Source organism: Alosa sapidissima, chromosome 12 (genome assembly GCF_018492685.1).
Source record: "Alosa sapidissima isolate fAloSap1 chromosome 12, fAloSap1.pri, whole genome shotgun sequence".
In the NCBI taxonomy this organism is placed as follows: domain Eukaryota; kingdom Metazoa; phylum Chordata; class Actinopteri; order Clupeiformes; family Clupeidae; genus Alosa; species Alosa sapidissima.
This window is the reverse complement of record NC_055968.1, coordinates 11,419,321-11,439,427: the sequence shown is the minus strand read 5'-3', so window position 1 is coordinate 11,439,427 and position 20,107 is coordinate 11,419,321. Positions and strand designations below refer to the sequence as shown.

The 20,107-nt window shown below is 41.1% G+C and overlaps 1 protein-coding gene across 1 annotated transcript; it reads right to left on the bottom strand.

The window, feature by feature from the left end:
- Positions 1-4,518: 4,518 nt before the first annotated feature.
- Positions 4,519-10,859, bottom strand: bphl (biphenyl hydrolase like). Its single transcript, XM_042057917.1, has 7 exons — positions 10,588-10,859; positions 9,309-9,409; positions 8,898-9,064; positions 6,553-6,706; positions 6,253-6,384; positions 5,932-6,055; positions 4,519-4,868 (listed from the first exon to the last, which is right to left on the bottom strand). Exons 1-7 carry the CDS (start codon positions 10,665-10,667, stop codon positions 4,778-4,780), a joined length of 849 nt encoding a protein of 282 aa, XP_041913851.1. The 5' UTR covers positions 10,668-10,859; the 3' UTR covers positions 4,519-4,777.
- Positions 10,860-20,107: the final 9,248 nt, after the last annotated feature.

Here is a 20,107-nt window from a genome sequence, read left to right as displayed (position 1 = left end):
ATATTTTGTTAGCATTAGGTGTGCCTGTTGGTGTGGACAGAGGTGTGTGTGCTGAGGTGGTCAGTGATGTGGTCAGTGGTGTGGACAGTGGTGTGTGTGCTGAGGTGGTCAGTGATGTGGTCAGTGGTGTGGACAGTGGTGTGGACAGTGGTGTGTGTGTTGGGGTGGACAGTGGTGTGGACAGAGGTGTGTGTGCTGGTGTGGTCAGTGATGTGGTCAGTGGTGTGTGTGCTAAGGTGGTCAGTGATGTGGTCAGTGGTGTGTGTGCTGGTGTGGTCAGTGGTGGACAGAGGTGTGTGTGCTGAGGTGGTCAGTGATGTGGTCAGTGGTGTGTGTGATGGTGTGGACAGTGGTGTGTGTGCTGCTGTGGACAGTGGTGTGTGTGATGGTGTGGTCAGTGGTGTGGTCAGTAGTGTGTGTGCTGAGGTGGTCAGTGATGTGGTCAGTGGTGTGGTCAGTGGTGTGTGTGCTGGTGTGGACAATGGTCTGGACAGTGGTGTGTGTGTTGGGGTGGACAGTGGTGTGTGTGATGGTGTGGTCAGTGGTGTGTGTGCTGAGGTGGTCAGTGATGTGGTCAGTGGTGTGTGTGCTGGTGTGGACAATGGTGTGGACAGTGGTGTGTGTGCTGGTGTGGACAGTGGTGTGTGTGATGGTGTGGTCAGTGGTGTGTGTGTTGGGGTGGACAGTGGTGTGTGTGTTGGGGTGGACAGTGGTGTGTGTGCTGAGGTGGTCAGTGATGTGGTCAGTGGTGTGGTCAGTGGTGTGTGTGCTGGTGTGGTCAGTGGTGTGTGTGCTGGTGTGGTTAGTGATGTGGTCAGTGGTGTGGACAGTGGTGTGTGTGCTGGTGTGGACAGTGGTGTGTGTGATGGTGTGGTCAGTGGTGTGTGTGTTGGGGTGGACAGTGTTGTGTGTGTTGGGGTGGACAGTGTTGTGTGTGTTGGGGTGGACAGTGGTGTGGCCAGTGGTGTGTGTGTTTGGGTGGACAGTGGTGTGGTCAGTGGTGTGTGTGCTGGTGTGGTCAGTGGTGTGGACAGAGGTGTGTGTGCTGAGGTGGTCAGTGATGTGGTCAGTGGTGTGGACAGTGGTGTGTGTGCTGGTGTGCACAGTGGTGTGTGTGCTGGTGTGGACAGTGGTGTGTGTGATGGTGTGGTCAGTGGTGTGTGTGTTGGGGTGGACAGTGTTGTGTGTGTTGGGGTGGACAGTGTTGTGTGTGTTGGGGTGGACAGTGGTGTGTGTGCTGAGGTGGTCAGTGATGTGGTCAGTGGTGTGTAGGTTTGGGTGGACAGTGGTGTGGACTCTGGTGTGTGTGTTGGGGTGGACAGTGGTGTGTGTGCCGAGGTGGTCAGTGGTGTGGACAGTGGTGTGGCCAGTGGTGTGTGTGTTGGGGTGGACAGTGGTGTGGACAGAGGTGTGTGTGCTGGTGTGGTCAGTGATGTGGTCAGTGGTGTGTGTGCTGAGGTGGTCAGTGATGTGGTCAGTGGTGTGTGTGCTGGTGTGGTCAGTGGTGTGGACAGAGGTGGACAGAGGTGTGTGTGCTGAGGTGGTCAGTGATGTGGTCAGTGGTGTGGACAGATGTGTGTGTGATGGTGTGGACAGTGGTGTGTGTGATGGTGTGCTACATATGCACAACTTATTGTTTTCACAGCCACACAATTTGAAGTTCAACATTGTGCCAATGACAGGCCTATAGTATATGACTCTGTACAGAGTTATTATGGCCTGGTACCTACAAAGGCGAACTTGGTATAAATATCTATATATATTCTGAAAGTACATGTTATAATGATTTAATTTCACCCCACTTTTACATATGCACAACTTATTGTTTTCACAGCCACACAATTTGAAGTTCAACAGTGTATGTCAATGGCAGACATAGTATATGACTCGGTACACATTTAGTATGGCATGGTACCTACAAAGGCGAACTTGGTATAAAAATCTATATATATTCTGAAAGTACATGTTATAAGGATTCCATTTCACCCCCCTTTTACGTATGCACAACTTATTGTTTTCACAGCCACACAATTTGAAGTTCAACAGTGTATGTCAATGTAAGGCTTAGTATGTGACTCGGTACAGAGTTAGTATGGCCTGGTACTCACAAAGGCGAATTTGGTATAAACATCTATATATATTCTGAAAGTACATGTTATAAGGATTCCATTTCACCCCACTTTTACATATGCACAACTTATTGTTTTCACAGCCACACAATTTGAAGTTCAACAGTGTGTGTCAATTACAGGCCTAGTATGTGACTCGGTACAGACTTAGTATGGCCTGGTACTACAAAGGCGAACTTAGTATATTCTGAAAGTATACATAATATAAAGAGTCCACCCCCCCTTTTAAAAAAAAAATATGCACAACTTTGTATCCATAGCCACACGATTTGTAGTTCAATAGTAGGTATGTATTAATGACAGGCTTATATGACTTGATACAGAGTTAGTATGGCCTGATACCTACAAAGGCGAATTTGGTATAGATATCTTTATATATTCTGAAAGTACATGTTATAAGGATTCCATTCCCCCCCCCCCCCCCTTTTACATATGCACAACTTATTGTTTTCACAGCCACACAATTTGAAGTTCAACAGTGTGTGTCAATAGAAGGCCTAGTGACTTGGTACAGACTTGGTATTGCCTGGTACTACAAAGGCGAACTTGGTATAAATATCTATGTGTATTCTGAAAGTATATGTTATAAGGAGTCCATTTTACCCCCTTTTAAATATGCACAACTTATTGTTTCCATAGCCACACAATTTCAATATTGTGTATAGTATGACAGGCCTAGGGTAGGCTATATGAGTCAACAGAGTTAGTATGGCATATACCTATAAAGACGAATTTGGCATAAATATCTATTCTGAAAGTACAAGGAGTCCATTTTAGCCTACCACCCTAAGTTTGAACTAAGTGTTATTTGATAATAGTGTTATTTTAGGTCTTGTTAATGAAAAAGGTAATCCTTCCACAATTATATTAATGCAAAGTATAATCGTATAAAAAACATTAACTTTAAATCAATGTATAGTACATTATTATCCCCTTTTTCTATGTTTGTTTTTGTTCCCCTCTCTTTTAATAGTAGCCTACATCAGGAGATGGAGACGTTTATCCAGAGAATGTCCGTAGACGGGCTCTGGTTTGTCTTGCCTTGCATTGAGAAAGGTGTTGCGTGAGATCACTTCCGTTCAATTTCAAGGATGTTAGCAAGACAATTCTGCTACAATTACAACATTTGCACATGCATTTACATAGGCTAAGTTTCAGCAACATGTTTACATTTCGTGTAAACCTTTGAAAAATACTCTGAAAACCGAATTTTAACCTACTTTATCTGATCGTTCGTCTGTACCTTTATTTTGACGCTTTTCGCCGCCATATTGCCCGCTATTGTCGCGTACTGTCGCTTATTGTCGCTAGCTCCACGGAACTTGCATGAGCCGCTTACACCTTCCTCTGTTTACTTCCTGATTGTCGCTGTCGGCTACTGGCAGTTAGCGCCATCATCTGGCTAGGAGGACAAAATGAAGGTTGGGCCAAGAACTCGAATCTCTTTAGTCACAGAGCATAATATTAATTCGTCCCGATGAAGGCCAATATGGCCATAACGCGTAGGCCCATGTGCTTTTAACCAGTTCTTGCTATGTTAACTTACTTGTTCAACTTCAGAGTGCCTCTGTATTTTCTCTTTTTTGGATAACATTAATTTGTTCAGTTTTACTTATTGCGTTAGGACATATGGCCACATTTGAAATGGTCAGCTCATGATAAATCCTGAAGCTGACACCTAAAATGGTGTGGCAATTACTTTTGTTTTACATCCAAGCTTTTTAAGCTTGCATTTTTCAGTGACTGAAGCATTATTACGAGATAACTGTGGTTATCTTTAGAAGACAAGATTTCAAGACTGAAGAACACTTTCAGATACAACTTCAGAGAGGCCAAGCAAACACTCTCGTATGACTCAGAAGACCTTCAGGAAGATCTAGGCTACACAAGTGTTGCGGTGCACCATTCTACTGTGCAGTGCTGCTTGCACAAACAGGGTAAACCTAGATGGGTCATGAAATGGACATTTGACCATCATTTTGGAAATACATACCAGGAACAGATGAAATGTGCTTCACCTGTGCTATCTGACTACATAGTGCTTCTGAACAAAAGAAGCAGCATTTGAGCAGCATTAGCTGGAAGACAGTAAGCATGTACAGTAGGTGGATCTATAGTGTTTAGAAAGTGTTTCTTACATCACATTGGGGCAGCCGTGGCCTACTGGTTAGCGCTTCGAACCCCGAGCAGTAGGCACGGCTGAAGTGCCCTTGAGCAAGGCACCTAACCCCTCACTGCTCCCCGAGCGCCGCTGTTGTTGCAGACAGCTCACTGCGCCGGGATTAGTGTGTGCTTCACCTCATTGTGTGTTCACTGTGTGCTGAGTGTGTTTCACTAATTCATGGATTGGGATAAATGCAGAGACCAAATTTCCCTCACGGGATCAAAAGAGTATATATACTTATACTTATAAGTGGATGTTTACAATGGTAATCCCCCCCCCCCCATCATGAAATATCAAGTCACACAGCACAACTATTATATTTTAATAATTAAACAATACTTTAAATAGATGAATTTAGTGTCCAGGCCACACCAGGATGACTGGACCCTCATGCGTCAGCTGCTTAGCAGTAATGCAACTGCTTGGCACCAGTCTTGGGTGGCTGTAAGCCCTTTGGTGAGGATCATGTCTGTGACCTGTGGCCTCACTCCTGCAGGAAGTCCTCCACCAGTCTGTTGAACTCAGCAGCAAATCGCAGGTGCAGGTTGTGCTTTCCTTCTGCCATCACATGCAGCCTATGTATGACCAAAGACAAAACAAACAACGGTCAGGCTGTGACATCATCAGACACAAAACTAATGACTAATCTGACCTGACTGATTAGTCCCATGAGTGTTCTTGTATCAGTGGGAGGTGGGCTGGCTTATCCCTTTGTGTGTGTGGTGTGTGTGTGTGTGTGTTTGTGTGTCATAATTTATCACTCACTGTTGTCTAAAATAATCAATTGTTACAAACTGGGAAATGGTATGCTAAATGGTTAAATAACTGATTTTCAAAGAGAGTGCAGAGGTGAGATGATCCCAGTTAAGTGAAGAAATCCGTTTCAAAGAATTGCCAGGAAACCTGCCTTCCACAATAATTTGCCTTGCACAATAATCATGAGACATTGTGTACAGTATGTTAATGTTGTAGAATACCATGGAATTATGACATACTGATTGATAAAAAGCAGATGTACGGATTGGCAATTATTCCTGAGAAATTACGGATTGCCTTCTCACTCCAGCCTTCTAGCATTTCATCAGTGCTCTTTTTAAATTTACTAGGGTAGTGCTTAACTACTAGCTACTACAAAGTATTCTTAACTATTGTCTTATGTCATGGGGGAGGTCATACATGATTTTATGTGATCATGTAAACAATATTCAAACCAAAACAACTGCACCCTAGACTAAGCTATGACACTTTTTAACAGGATCAGTCATTTTGCGCTCATTTACTCACCCCATGCCACCTTCTATCCCTGCCCAAATGGCATCATCATGCCCCCCTTCCCCCTGTCTCTTTAGGCTACTCTGAATGCATTCATTTGCATCATTCCATAGAACCATGATAATATAGCTTTTGAATATTTGCTAATAAATGAATGAATCAATGAATGAATAAATAAATAAAACATGTAAATGTACTTTGGCCACAATATGCACAGATGTATGTTCATATGATTATAGTTAATGGTTGTAATTTGTTCAACCCTCAATGGCATAAGATAGAATAGGACACAAAAATGAGACAATATTATTAGACATTATTTTTTAAAATAAAACATATACACATAGCACCCCATCTGCAGCTCACCGGACATTGGGAATGTGTTCTGACAGGAATTGGGGGTGGAAGGAGGGCACCATTGGGTCCTTCTGGCCATGAACCACTAATGTGGGACAGCTGATCTGAGGTAACAATTCCATACAGATACTACCTAGAGAGAGGGGGGGGGGACACAACAAAAGACATAAAACAAGACTGATCAGCATAAAGACAGGGAGAGATAAGACAGTGAATCAGACAGACTGGATTATGCAGGAGGAAAAATGAAATAGCATAATATATTCAGCCCTCATTCTACAGTTCTATAACACACCACCACACAGGCTGCTGGATGTTGGACCCACTCACCCCGCGGATTGTGGGTAAACTGGCTGATGCCATCCACCCAAGCACCCCAAGTGTTTCTGAAGTACTCAGCTCCATACATCTCCTCCATTGGCCTCCGCATACGCTCACTCCAGCGTGATACGTCTCGCACTGCTACTCACACACACACACACGCGCACACACACACACACACACATACACATACACACACACACACACGAAACAAAATAAATCCTTCATGAAGGAAATGTCTGATTGTTGATATTTCCTCCCACATTCTTTCTCTCACTTCCTCACTGCCCCTCATTGCTATTCTCTCACAGTTGTAGATGGCGAGGTCCTCCTGGGAAACGTAGGCATTGGAGCCCCAGACCACTAGCTTCCTGATGTTAGCCGGGCTTAGAGCTGCTGCAATCAGTGCTGTGATGCCACCGTCGCTCCAGCCCAGAAGAGAAAAGCGACCAAAGCCCAAGGTCTACGAGAGGAACAGAGATGAGTGAAAAGTAAGAAAAGTAGCGTGTGAGTAAAGTTTGAGAGTTTTATAAGTTTAAGTTTTTATAAGTGTATATACTCTTTTGATCCCGTGAGGGAAATTTGGTCTCTGCATTTATCCCAATCCGTGAATTAGTTAAACACACTCAGCACACAGTGAACAAGCACACACTAATCCCGGCGCAGTGAGCTGCCTGCAACAACAGCAGCGCTCGGTAGGGCTGGGCGATATGGACCAAAACTGATGTCCCGATATTTTGGGGCTGATTGGCGATATACGATATCGATACGATATTGATATTTCAAACAGAAAGAGCGAAGTGCTTCATATATTCACTCAACACAACAATTACGACAACACTGCCAGTTTTAATTATATTCATTTCAGACTGCTCTAACAGAGCTGTGCAAAAAAGTGTAAACAATAACATAGGCATACAATAGGCATAGGCTACAGTTGCTCTGATAAAGCTGTGCAAATAACAAAAGAACAAAAGTTGACCCTGACTGACAACGCAGGCCTACATTGTACTGCACAATGCAATAGGCTATTTTGGGCACAACAATATTGAAAAAACCTGCAGTTTTGTCACACAATGCAGTTTTTTTACCTGTAAGGGTTTGATAGGGTCTAGATGACAAGCCAATGTAGACTATGATGGCCTAGACATGTTGCTATCAACAAAAAAAATAGTTTTAAACAATTAGGCTACTTAAACAACGTAACTGAGTCACTCATCAAGAGTGTGATGGACGCTATCGTCGTTTTGTATGCGTTCATTTTTGCATGTTCCGGTTCGTAAGAAAAATCCCTATGCACGATTGAATGGGGTTTCAGGAATCATAAAAAATGATGCCCTAACTGCTCGCGAGTCGCGTGCATATCCTCTTAATAAAATCAGCGTGTAGGTTGTCTCCCTGAGGACTTTAGATCTGCTACTGTATATCGCTAAACGCAAGCATTCAGTGTATTTAAATTAGCTAGGCTATGTACCAAAAATGACATTTTACCGTGAGTCGAAGAGCTGTAAACAGTGTTGTAACTTAAATCTGCGTGTACAAAACCGCTTGGAGCTCCAGTGGAATTTTGATTTCACAACGAGAATTCTCGGTCTAGCCGTTGATGTGCCGAAGGAATAAGCATCAGCACCAACCTCTGATCAAGGTAAACAAAATCTGACTCAGTGTCCGTCATGTTTGAAAGTTTGTAGTGCTGCGAGGGAGAACGTGCACACGCAAGGGGCGCAGTTGAGCAGAGCTGCGGCTATCTGAATGGTCTGAACACAGAAGAGCAAGTGGCTTTGATAAAATGGCCCATTATTTGACATAATACCGGTATTACGATATTGTCTCAACTACATATCGTTTTCAAAAATATATCGGTCGTAGTCGTAATACCGATATATCGCCCAGCCCTAGCGCTCAGGGAGCAGTGAGGGGTTAGGTGCCTTGCTCAAGGGCACTTCAGCCGTTACTGGTCGGGGTTCGAACCGGCAACCCTCCGGTCCGAAGCGCTAACCAGTGGGCCACGGCTATATGACGGCCAAATAGGTAGAGTATAAGGTAGGTCCAATTAAGGTCACAAACAATCATTAGCTAAATCCTAGAGAAACAAAAAACAATGGGAATCTAGTTAAAAAGTGGGATACTCGACAAGTCATCCGGTTATGGCTGCACAATAAGGTGCTTCACAGAAGTAGGACGGTAGACTAGGGGAGGGTTGCCGGTTCGAGCCCCGACCAGTGGGCCGCGGCTGAAGTGCCCTTGAGCAAGGCACCTAACCCCTCACTGCTCCCCGAGCGCCGCCGTTGAAGTAGGCAGCTCACTGCGCCGGGATTAGTGTGTGCTTCACCTCACTGTGTGTTCACTGTGTGCTGTTTGTGTTTCACTAATTCACCGATTGGGTTAAATGCAGAGACCAAATTTCCCTCACGGGATCAAAAAAGTATATATACTTATATAGACTATTAATAAAAAAAGCAAAATGAAGCACACTGATTTGGCTTGCAGTATTTACTTTGTGCAAAAAAACCTACTAACATTTCCACACTGTGTCTTCGGAAGAGGTAACTACTGCAAGCCAAATCAGTGATCTCCAGTCTGCTTTCTTTATAAAAAAAAAAGAATGGGATACTGTGGACAGAAAACAGGGCAGTATCAGCTCTTTGTCTGACCTGCATCAGCTGAAGACCATCTCGAGCGTCTCTGTGGAAAAAGTCGGAGGGGAAGTCTCTGTGTGGGGGTCGTGATCTGCCATAACCTCTTGGGTCAAAAGCCACCACTGTGAAATGTTTCTTATCCAAACTCTTCAGCTGTGGCCCAAAGTCTGTCTCTCCGCTTCCTGTCCAAACAGAACATGACATCATGACTAAAACTCAAGTCACCAGCCAAGTTTTTTGCTATTCATACTTGCAACAGTCTCTGGCTGAGCACTGTCAAATTTTGTCTACTTATGGGCATCTTGCCATGAACTGTGGAGAATTGGACTCAAATCTGGACTCACGTCTGACAGCTCACACTCCTACCTCCTACTGTGAAAACATGTCATGTGGAAACAACTGGGTGTAATGTCTGATGATTCTCACCCAAAGCTCCAGGCATGAGTAACAGTGCATGGTCTCCAACCCCAGTCTGTTGGTAGTGCAGTTCCACGCCATTCACAGACTTCTTATCTGCCAATGCAGTACTGTGGATGGACACACACAGACACAAACACCTTTGAGAAAGAGGTCTGACATCTGAAGTGATTGTCTCTTTCCCAAGAACTATTACCTGTGTTGTCAAAAGTTTATATTACAACTAGGGCTGTCAATCGATTAAAAAAATGAATCTAATTAATTACATACTTTGTGATTAATTAATCTAAATTAATCGCATATATAATTTTTGCTGTGATAGTATTTTAATTATTTAAATTCAAATGAATCATTGAATAAATCAGCATTAGTGACATTCAAGTTCAAAAACTCTTTTATTATTATTTTCACTGTTCAAATAATTGCCATAATAATCTATGATATGACCTAATATGCTGAGGAAATAAATTCAAAAGTGCTTTGGGAAGAAGTTTTTTTTCACATACAAGGCATTTCAGGCCACAGATATAACCTAGGGGACATAATGAAAATAAATTAACACTCCCCTCAATGTCAACACTTATTTCTTTGCATTGATGCGACTATAGAGTTGATGAACTCCGGTGATATGCAAATTCCTTGCTGCAGATATTGCAGAGGACTTTATTTTCAACACTTTATGTTTTATCAACACCATCAGGTCGTTTTTAAAAAGTAAATGTTCCAATCAATGATCCAGGCAGCATGTTTTCTTCTCTCGCCTTCATTTTACAGTCTAATTTTTACTGACTAGAACGGCTCGTTGTCAATGGTCATACGGAATCGATTAATCTGCACTAATTTTTTTAATCAGTTATTTTTTCTCAAATTAATTAATCGAAATTAATCAGTTATTTTGACAGCCCTAATTACAACATACACAGAGGTGACACATCTGTGTGAGCGTTCAGCCATGTTTTAAACAGTAGCCTACAAACCTGCCTGCGACACATAGGTGATCAAGGCAAGTAGTGGTGGTTAATGTAAATTCATTAACTACTGCGCCCCTATGCGTTCAACAACAATACCGCAGCTGAATATGGTAAAGCAAGTGGCTGGGAGCAAGGGGAAACGCAATAGCCTGCGTGTTTTCGAACACACAGCAAGAAACTCGGCAGCAACTCAGTCAGTCGACATTCGTCAGATGAGGGCTTGTGTTTTGGAGTTACAAATGCCCAATCCTATCGACCATAATATAGTAGGCCTAGGCTACAGATAGCGAAAGAAGGGGAGCGAGAAATCGCTTTACCAGTAGCACGCGCCTTTACAACTTCTCTGTGCAGCATTTTGCAACGTGCGTAGTCCCCGTCTCCAGACAAACACCACCATAATTGTGAACGGAAGATCCGAGTGCACCTTTTCAAACCAGGGTCCAATCCTTCCGGACCACCTTTGTGCGTTCGCTGTATGATTTTCAACACAGCTTTGAAATAATTAACTAACTGGCTCCAACTTTCCCTGTGTGCAGCTGAATGATTCCAACTTGGATTTCGTCACTTTGGAAAGTGCGGAAGTTAATCGGGCACTACTGTGTAGGCCTACTGTCAGTGCAGGATTGTAAACGCAGGTGGGGTTGTCTGCCCGAATAGGTCAAAATCAGTAACATTCTCAGTGATTGTAGTCATGAATTTTGACCATTGACCAATTCATAAGAATACGTGACAGCTAAACTAAAACAAATATAAGAGAAGAGATACTACTTTATAGTGTTCATGAATAGCCTATGTCTCCAAGAAGAAAATTCTACTGAGCATCTGCTGCATGGATAGGCCAGAGCCATATAAAGGTAGAGTTGCGACAACTCCATTGACGCTAATGTTCCATTTTTTTTTTCAACAATGGCGGCTAATGGAAGCCTCAAATAGTTCCCGAAGGTTAACAATTTATAATAGCAGCAGTGCAGTTACAGACTGTTTGTAGCCAACATTTCAGACTCAGATTTACATTATTGGCTCATCCGAATAATAATAATAACAGTAACAATAGTAATAGTAGTAAAGTAATAGTATTAATAACCTTATTATAATAATAAACTATTTATGTATCGACTTTGACAGCTTTTCTGCTGCTCAGTTTTTATCAGTTCCTTATCAAATAAATTAAAAGAGGCTAAAGCCCAGTAAATGTGCCACACATAATAACCTAATATAAGATAAACCTTGCCTATACCATTTCAATTAGGCAGCACTAGGCAACACCACGAACGAGCTGTCATTAAGTTTTTGCGTTTGTAGCCTACAACTTTTATGACGTGCTGTCTCTTGGGAATTTAGCTTTAGCTGCTACCATCATGTCAACATAGTTGTAACGTTATGCACAATGCTCATCTAGGCTATAGATTTAAGTGGTTTAATTTTAAAAAGGGCAGCAAAAGTGGGATAAAGTGCAACTGCTTCCCCAAAACAATTCCTCCATAACTGTGGATTTAATCGTTATGTGGATAACTTTCAGTGGACTAAACACATAAAAGGTAAGATTTTGTTATCACAAAGCTAGCTGGTTCGTTAAATATGGCGAAGCATATTTACAGCCAACTTTGTACTTGCAGCAGTGAAACTGAGTTTGTTGTTAACATTGTTGGTAACGTAAACGTTTCTTCAGTTAGGAGCAGGACTGTTTTTTTTTTTTTTTTTTTTTTCTTCATTCATTTTCATTGGCAAAAGCCAGAGCTTTTTTCTATGGCTCTGGCAAAAGCTAGCCTAATATGCATGAGAGAACCTAGATTTGAGGGAGCTGCAGCTGTTAGCATCAGCACGGTCATATTAACACAGCAGGGCACACTAGCCCAGTGATGGCTAGCCCAGTGATGAAGGATCGTGTAAAATCCCCATCCCCAGAACGTTTCAAACCAAGCTTGCGATGATGATGCATGATCACTGATCAAATTGCTATTTTCTGACACGATGCACACCATTCTCAGGTGCTCACCTGTCTGAATCTCAAGCTCTTTAGCCTAGCCTAATGCTGTTCACAGCACGGTGAATGACAAACGATGACAAAATGCTGTTCATGTTTATGAGTTCAGCCTGGTTATTTATCGAAGGACTTACATGTCACGTTTTATATTTTATTATGATCACTCGCATTACCATGGGGTTACTAAATAGATAGGCCTAATGCTACGGTTAACTTAGAATGCCCACCATTACACTGGAGATGTTAAAAAACTTTTAAACTTTTTTTATTCTCCCGCGACGATAGCTAGGCTTGGCTTGGTAATTCGCTCATTAGCTCAGATCAGTGACTACCAGAGGAAACGCGGGGTAGAAAACTTAAACAAGTAATGTTAGACTAGCTGTGTTACAGTTTCTCGTTGCAAAATCAAAATTTCACAGGGGCTCCATGCGCTTTTGTAGGCTACGCAGTCTCAAAAACACTGTTTACAGCTTTTATTGTAATTGTTTGTCTATTGTTTATTTTATATAGCGATAATTTAGATACACTTATGGGGTGGGTGCAATTGCGTTTTCTAAAGAATCTCCCGTCTTGATTTTGTACAGAAATTAATATTAAGTGACACGTAAAAGGGCGGAAAAAAGGTCACCTTATATAGCAGGCTAAGATATAAGGTCTTTAATTTAATATTGTTGTAATGGTAGGATAACTACATAGTTTACACAATAATTACACTGTGTTATATTGTATATCAATGCATTTATTGACTGTCAATTACCCAAAACCGTGGCTCTGTCTATCATTGAACAGTAGCCTATTTAATGCATTCGAATCCATTGTCAATCACTTCCGGGAACTAGTGGAGGTTTACACAAACCACGTGACCAACGGAATTTTGAACACCCATTGTCGCAACTCTACCTTTATATGGCTCTGGGATAGGCCCATTGTACAGACAAACAAACACACGCACATGAGCATCCTGCATCTAAGATTAGTGAGTATTGATCATCACTCAGCAATCCGTAGCCTACCAATTCACACACAGAGCAAGTGAGAGATAGTTCATCTAGCAAAGAGGGATTTCCCCATCTGTCCCTGTGCTCCAGTCAAATAGGTTGTGCCTGCGGTCACAGAATTGTACATGCAATGAGCTACACACACACACACACACACACACACACACACACACACACACACACAGGTATAACCCCACTGCACTCTCAGGTCAGTCATGCAGTGCAAAGTGTATGTGTGTGTGTGTGTGTGTGTGTGTGTGTGTGTGAGGGTGAGTGAGTGTGTTAAAGGTCTCTGTGTGTGTATGTGTTCGAGTGAATGAGTGTGTTGAGGGTCTCTGTGTGTGTCTGTGTTGAGGGTGGGAGGTCCTTATGCGTGACCCTTCCACATTGGTTTGGTCTTTACATTATGTAATAATTATCCGTGTATGAGAAATTATGAGTTGATGTTCTTTGCATACACTTCTCAACAGAAAGGCCATGAAAGGTCCTTGGAAAGAAAGATAATGTAATCAACATGGACATGTTTTATATCATCTTAAGTGTATATACGGTTTAAAACTACACCAAGAAAGGTTTCCAGATATCAGGGCATTTAGTTTCATATATCATAAAATCATTCATATTAGAGCTTTAGATAGAAATCTGGAAATACAAATATGCATACACATAGCATACACAGTGTACATAAAAGTGTGTGTGTGTGTGTGTTTGTATGTGTCTATATGTCTCTTTCTCTTCCCCTTAATGGGGTATGGTAAAATGCTGTGCCGTTTCAATAACACTCAGTCGACACAGGTCAGTACACACACGCACACACTCCCAGAAAGTTCCTTGCTCTGACACACACATACACTTGGAACTCGTGTGTGTTTGTGCGTGTCTTCTCTAACAGTTTTAGAAATAATAGCTCATCATTTCACCCAAGGCGCATTAGTCATACAAGCGTGTTACTCAAAGCTTGCGTTCAGTCTAGATCTGAAAGATCAATGCATTTTGTCAGCAGTTCAGTTCTCTGTCAGAGATATCCTAAAAAGCAGTCTACTTCTTAAAATTATGTATGGAGATTCAATGTGTTGTCTACTTTCAAGAATGTTGTCCTCATGATCACGTATACTTGATGATCAATCATGCATGCTTTCTCTTGTTATCAACTTTTCTTTGTTTTCAAAAAAAAGATTCTTAGCGTGTTAGCTAAACCAATGCACTTTTTCATGCCAATGTGAGCGTATTAGTTGAATATGTGGTCACAGTATGTGCATAATTGTATACATGGCTTGATAACCCCAGTGTTGTGCCTTTTTTCTGTTTTGGTTCTTTGGTTAGGCATTCAAGCCACTGGTAGCACATGGTGTGCTGTGAAGAAGAGTCTTTACAGATGACTGGTACACCATGTGGCACATTTACGACTACTGCCAGCCAACTGTGTATTGCTACTCATGTCTTGTTGTGTAATTTTGGATAGGCTTGGTTGTTGATTGGCCGCTGTGGCAGCTCTTGATATCCCTGCTGAAAAAAACAGCTCTGGTAGCTGGTAACCACCTTTAGCTGGTCAGGCTGTTTTTTTTTCAGCAGGGATACCTTTACGGATCCTGGGGACAACATGTGGTGGGTTTGCAACTTACACAGGCCAATTGTGCATTGTTGCCATGCTATGTGTGAGCTTGATTGTTGATCAGCCGCTGTGGGAAATTTAACACCTCCCTGCTAAAAAAAAAAACAGCATGACCAGCTAAAGGTGGTTTGCTGGTTGCCCAGCTTGTTTGACCACCCTATGATGGTTGACCAGCTAGACCAGCAAATCTCTTGCGAAAACATACCTTCAGCTGGTTTACCCAGTTTACGATGGTGATTCAACTGGTTTTGCTTGTCGTACCACCTCAAGCTGGTAATTTTAGTTGGTGTTGCTGGTCTACATTGCTGGTTTAACTGCCCATTCCAGCTTATGTTGGTCATTCTAGCAAACCAGCATGACCATCTTACACCAATAATGTCAAGTTTGGCAGGCTGGTCACCAGCATGACCATCTTACACCAGCTGTATCCGACATGACAGGCGGGTCACACCAGCTTCCTCAGTTGGTTAGCCAAGACCAGCAAGAGCTGGAAGAAAACCAGCAAAGACCAGCTAAAACCAGCTGGTTTCTAGCTGGGGTTTTTTTTCAGGAGGGCTCTCCTGTGTATGTCTGAAATGTGTTTGGTTCTTAACATTCAGGTATGTAAAGACACTTTACATCCATGGATTCATGCTTCTGAGTAGATGTGTATAAATGTGTGCAGATTTTTGTGCCTCTTTGTGCAGGTGTGTTGGTGTGCCAGGGGAATACAGTGTAGTGCTATGTTGATGTGTGAATATACACATACCCATACATTTGGTTTGTGTGTGTGTGTGTGTGTGTGTGTGTGTGTGCGTGAGGTATACTCATGTTGGGGTTTTGTGGGGGCGTCCCAACGCTCTGCACATACTGCCTCCCACGAGACTTCGTATGTGTGTGCGTGTGTTGAGTGTGACTGTGTACACGCCTGGTTTTGTACCAGGACAGGGGAATTACTGGGAACGCAATCACAGTGACTTTTATGTTTGAAGCAGACTTGCAGACGACTCCCCTTGAAATGTGTAAGGACATTATAAAGCAAGCTGAGTGTGTGTGTGTGTGTGTGTGTGTATATAAAACATTAGTGTGAGTGTGTGTATAGAAATGGGAACTAGTGTGACTGTGTGTTTACAAGTTTATGGCAGATTGCATGAGGCCTCAGGAACTTTGTAACCATCTTACACATGAACGCTGAAAATACCAAGATCCCTAAAAACCTTCCACATAAACTTAAAAGATTTACCCCAATCTTTTCCTTGTAACACTTCCCTTCACGTTGAACCATAAAGAGGGGGTTGATGGATCTGACAGACTGAATGGTATTGATGTTGGTATCTGTGTTTAGGTCAGACAACTGGTGTCTGATCATTTGACCTTGTCTGACCTCCCCACACCAACACACCTGACAGATACATCTTCTCACATAGACAGATGTGCTCACTAGTACACCAAACACACACACACACACAAACACACAAATATACACAACCCAAAGTTGAGCTTCCTTTTGGAGAGAAGATTTGATTAAGGCCTGTACTGTTTGTGGCCTTGGGGCCGAGAGTTCGGACTCTTTTAGCAACACTGTTCTTCCGGTGCTTCTTTCAGTTAAACAAACCTGCTTGCATCTGCTCAGATGTGTGTGGTGTGTGTGTGTGTGTGTGTGTTATGCTGTTGTTGGGTAAAAAAATCTACCACCCATGCCCCATAGGCTTGACTGTTGGGCTGGATAGGTAAGATCCAATCTGATTGGTTGTGAGTTTAGTCTCTCTCTCGCCTCTCCAACACACATGCACACACTCACAGACACAGACACACACACACAGACAGACAGACACATACACACTACACATTAATGTGTGACACACAAGAAGCTTGTTAACTCACCATGTTAAATATGTGGTTGTTGGTTGAGGAGCATTTGTGGAGCATTTGTGTGTGTACTTGTTCCCGTTTGGGGCAATGATGTGTATATTCACTATAAAGGTTTCTGTTTTAATAGTGTAAAGCCATTCCTCATCGACACATATATGGGCTACATCAGTTCTTCATGGCTTGCATATGATGTGAAGTGCTGTCAAGAAACATCGCTGTGTGTGTGTGTGTGTGTGTCATTTTGTAGATGTGTTAGTTTGTGCTATAACATAAATGGGTAGATGACAAATAGCAGAATTCAGACTGTCCATGTGTCACACACTTATAAAAAATGGCAATTGTTAAGAATTGATATGGAAATGTTGTAGGTCTGGTAGGTTCAAGTTCTGTCATATTAAATTTATTGGATTTGTATTTCACTTTTGACTTAAAATAATCATCCAAACATAAAAAATGTCATATGGTGTGACTGTCCACCATGTGTGCGAACTAAAAAGAGTGTATATCCATAAAAAGTATAATTACTTTAAAGTTTTACCATGCATATAAAATAATTGGATGTTTTTTACAACCACAGAAAGTTTTGATGTTTATGCATGCTGTCCAACTAAGTTATAATCAAATATATTTTGTCCATAAAATGGTTGTCATATGGCGTGACACTATATTGTATATTTTGACCGGGCATTCATTTGGATATTATTATTGGGAAGAGGACCCTGCTTAATCAGGAAGTAACAATAGAATGTCAGGAGTAATTGGCATGGTCAAGAGGTGAGTTCTGCTTTTTGGATTTTTATATAAAAAGCTTTGAATTGGACATCATCAATCGTGGCCAAATTTTAGTGTCTTATGGTGTGACATCATTTGCCTAAAAAGTAGCTATTTTCCACAAATATTCTTCATGAATTCTTAAAAAGCACTGCTGCCATGTGGTCAGTTGCATGCTAAATAATAGTTAGCTGTATTTAACTGTCTAGAAAATTAGCTTAACTTTCAAAATGTCATATAGTGTGACGCTGCATCATATGGTGTGACAGCTTTTTTCAAGTCACACTATATGACATTTCTGTCACACCCTATGACCAAATTGCATTTTTACATAAAAGTTCTTGTAAAAACATGTTTTAAATTCAGATATTATATGTTTTTTGTTAAATCTGTGATAATTGGGGAAAAAATGTATCTGTACAATTCATATTTCTCATACTTTTTTTCTTTTATGTTACCATGCCATGTAAGTTTAAAAAATAAATACTAAACTTTCATCTATTTTGCTGTTACACGCATACACCATTCATACAGTGACTTCAAAATTCATTGTTAATGATTTTATTGTCATTAAAAACCCTGTTTTGCTCTGACACATGGTGGAGTGGTGCAGTTCATCATATGGCGTGACACCATGTCATTTGGTGTGACATTAAATAATGTCACAAAAAAGACTTTATAATTGAAAAATCATTAAAACATCAATAGCACACAAAGGAAATGGTATCTGCAAGAACCTCAAGAATTTTGAGTGAGTTCTTACAAGAAATATTAGAATTAAGCTAAAATATCTGGTTACACTTAGGAGCATTCTCCACCTTGACAAAATAACTTGTTACATTTTAGGTTTTTCTTCTAAATATTCACAAGGAAATGTTGCATATCAAAGCAAACGTGATTAAAATGTACAGTGACATAAATTAAAGTAGAAAAAAGTATCTAATTTTCATTTTATTTCAAATTATTTTCACGTCACACCATATGACAATTTTAGGCACAAACATGACAAATTGACATATAAATATATATTTCACTTTTTTTTTTTTTGAATTTTTTTTTATATTAGTCAAGTTTAGAGATACAGCAACACATATAAACACTTTTTAGGGATGATATTTGAAGTTTTTTTAAATTCCTTTTTTCAGGCTTATTTGTCATCCACCCAAATGCATATATTTTCATTGGTTGACCATAATGTTAGTGTTTTGACAACACTGCAACATATGAAAGAGTTGCTGTTTCAAAGAATTTGAAAAGTGAGATCACTCAAAATTGAAAGTTCTCAACTCTCATACCAAACAGAAAGCATTACACAACAATGAAATACTGGCCCGACCTCACAGAACAAGGGAAAGTGTCGTGTGTGTGTTTCAGAGAGCTACTGACCGAGAGTTTGAATAAGAGAGCGTGTTTTATGATTTCGGTGGAACACATCTGGGAAGCTGTGTGTGTGCATGTGATGTAGATCAGAACTTCTCAACCTTTTGGGGGGCTAAAGCACACCAAAGTTGGAACCAACACACCAAGGCACACCTCCTTATGGTTACTGATCACAATGAATGTCACACACACATTATTATGGGCTATTACCAGGGGTAGTCATACGCGGTAGTCATATTTTCATACGCCCATAGCTTTTCTATACATACAGTTTTCTGTTGCTATTAGAGCAGGCAGGTGAAAAAGGGGAAATGAATTACGTTGCTCTATCTTGTTAGTAATCAAGGATCTTTGCTTATGCCTGGATGATATGTGATATGTGAACACACATGGTGCAATGCATGTGAACAATATCAAGAGGTCCGAGAGATAGAGATCATATGGCAAAGTGCCTGAGGATAAAGTTGTCTACTTCTTAAGAGTCATTAATGCATATTGTTTATTTTATATATTCATTGTATTTGTTAGGGACCATGTTTTTAACTATTTTTTTTACAGTTTTTACAATTTTTAACGTAAATGTTTTTAACGTAAATGCCATTTGATGCACTGTACCAGAGTTAGCCTTAGGGGTAACACTTTACTTGACAGGTGAGTTCATAACACATTCATAGCAGCTGTCATAAACTGCACATAAAGCATTCATGATTGTTTCATGAGACATTCATACCAAACCTTTCATGAATGTGGAAGACAGAACGACAACAACTTGTCAAAATAAGAGTCCAACATCGTATTTGTGTAACCTGGATACCATTAATTTAATCTCTCCAGTCTTTGTAAATATTCCATGAATATCTTATGAAGTCTACATCGAATGTCACTTTACTATACAAGTTGTGAAGTATTCGTAATCACTGAGTTTAACACTGGGAGGTAAACTAGCCTACATTCAGCTGACCCGTATTTGTGTAACCTGGAACGGTTGGACATTCCCAGTAGCAAAAGATGAGAAATCATCTGCAAAGGTTATATCATAAAACAAATACATTTTTATGTAGCAAAAATTATTTGCTTGAACATGCTCTGTCTTTTTGGCACTGGAGTAGCCCATTGACTCAGATGTGACGTGATCAGGTAAGAGGTTTGGACCAAAAACGGCAATGCTGCTTTGCGACTTTAGACTTTTATTTTGACAAGTTCTCGTCGTTCTGTCTTCCACATTCATGAAAGGTTTGGTA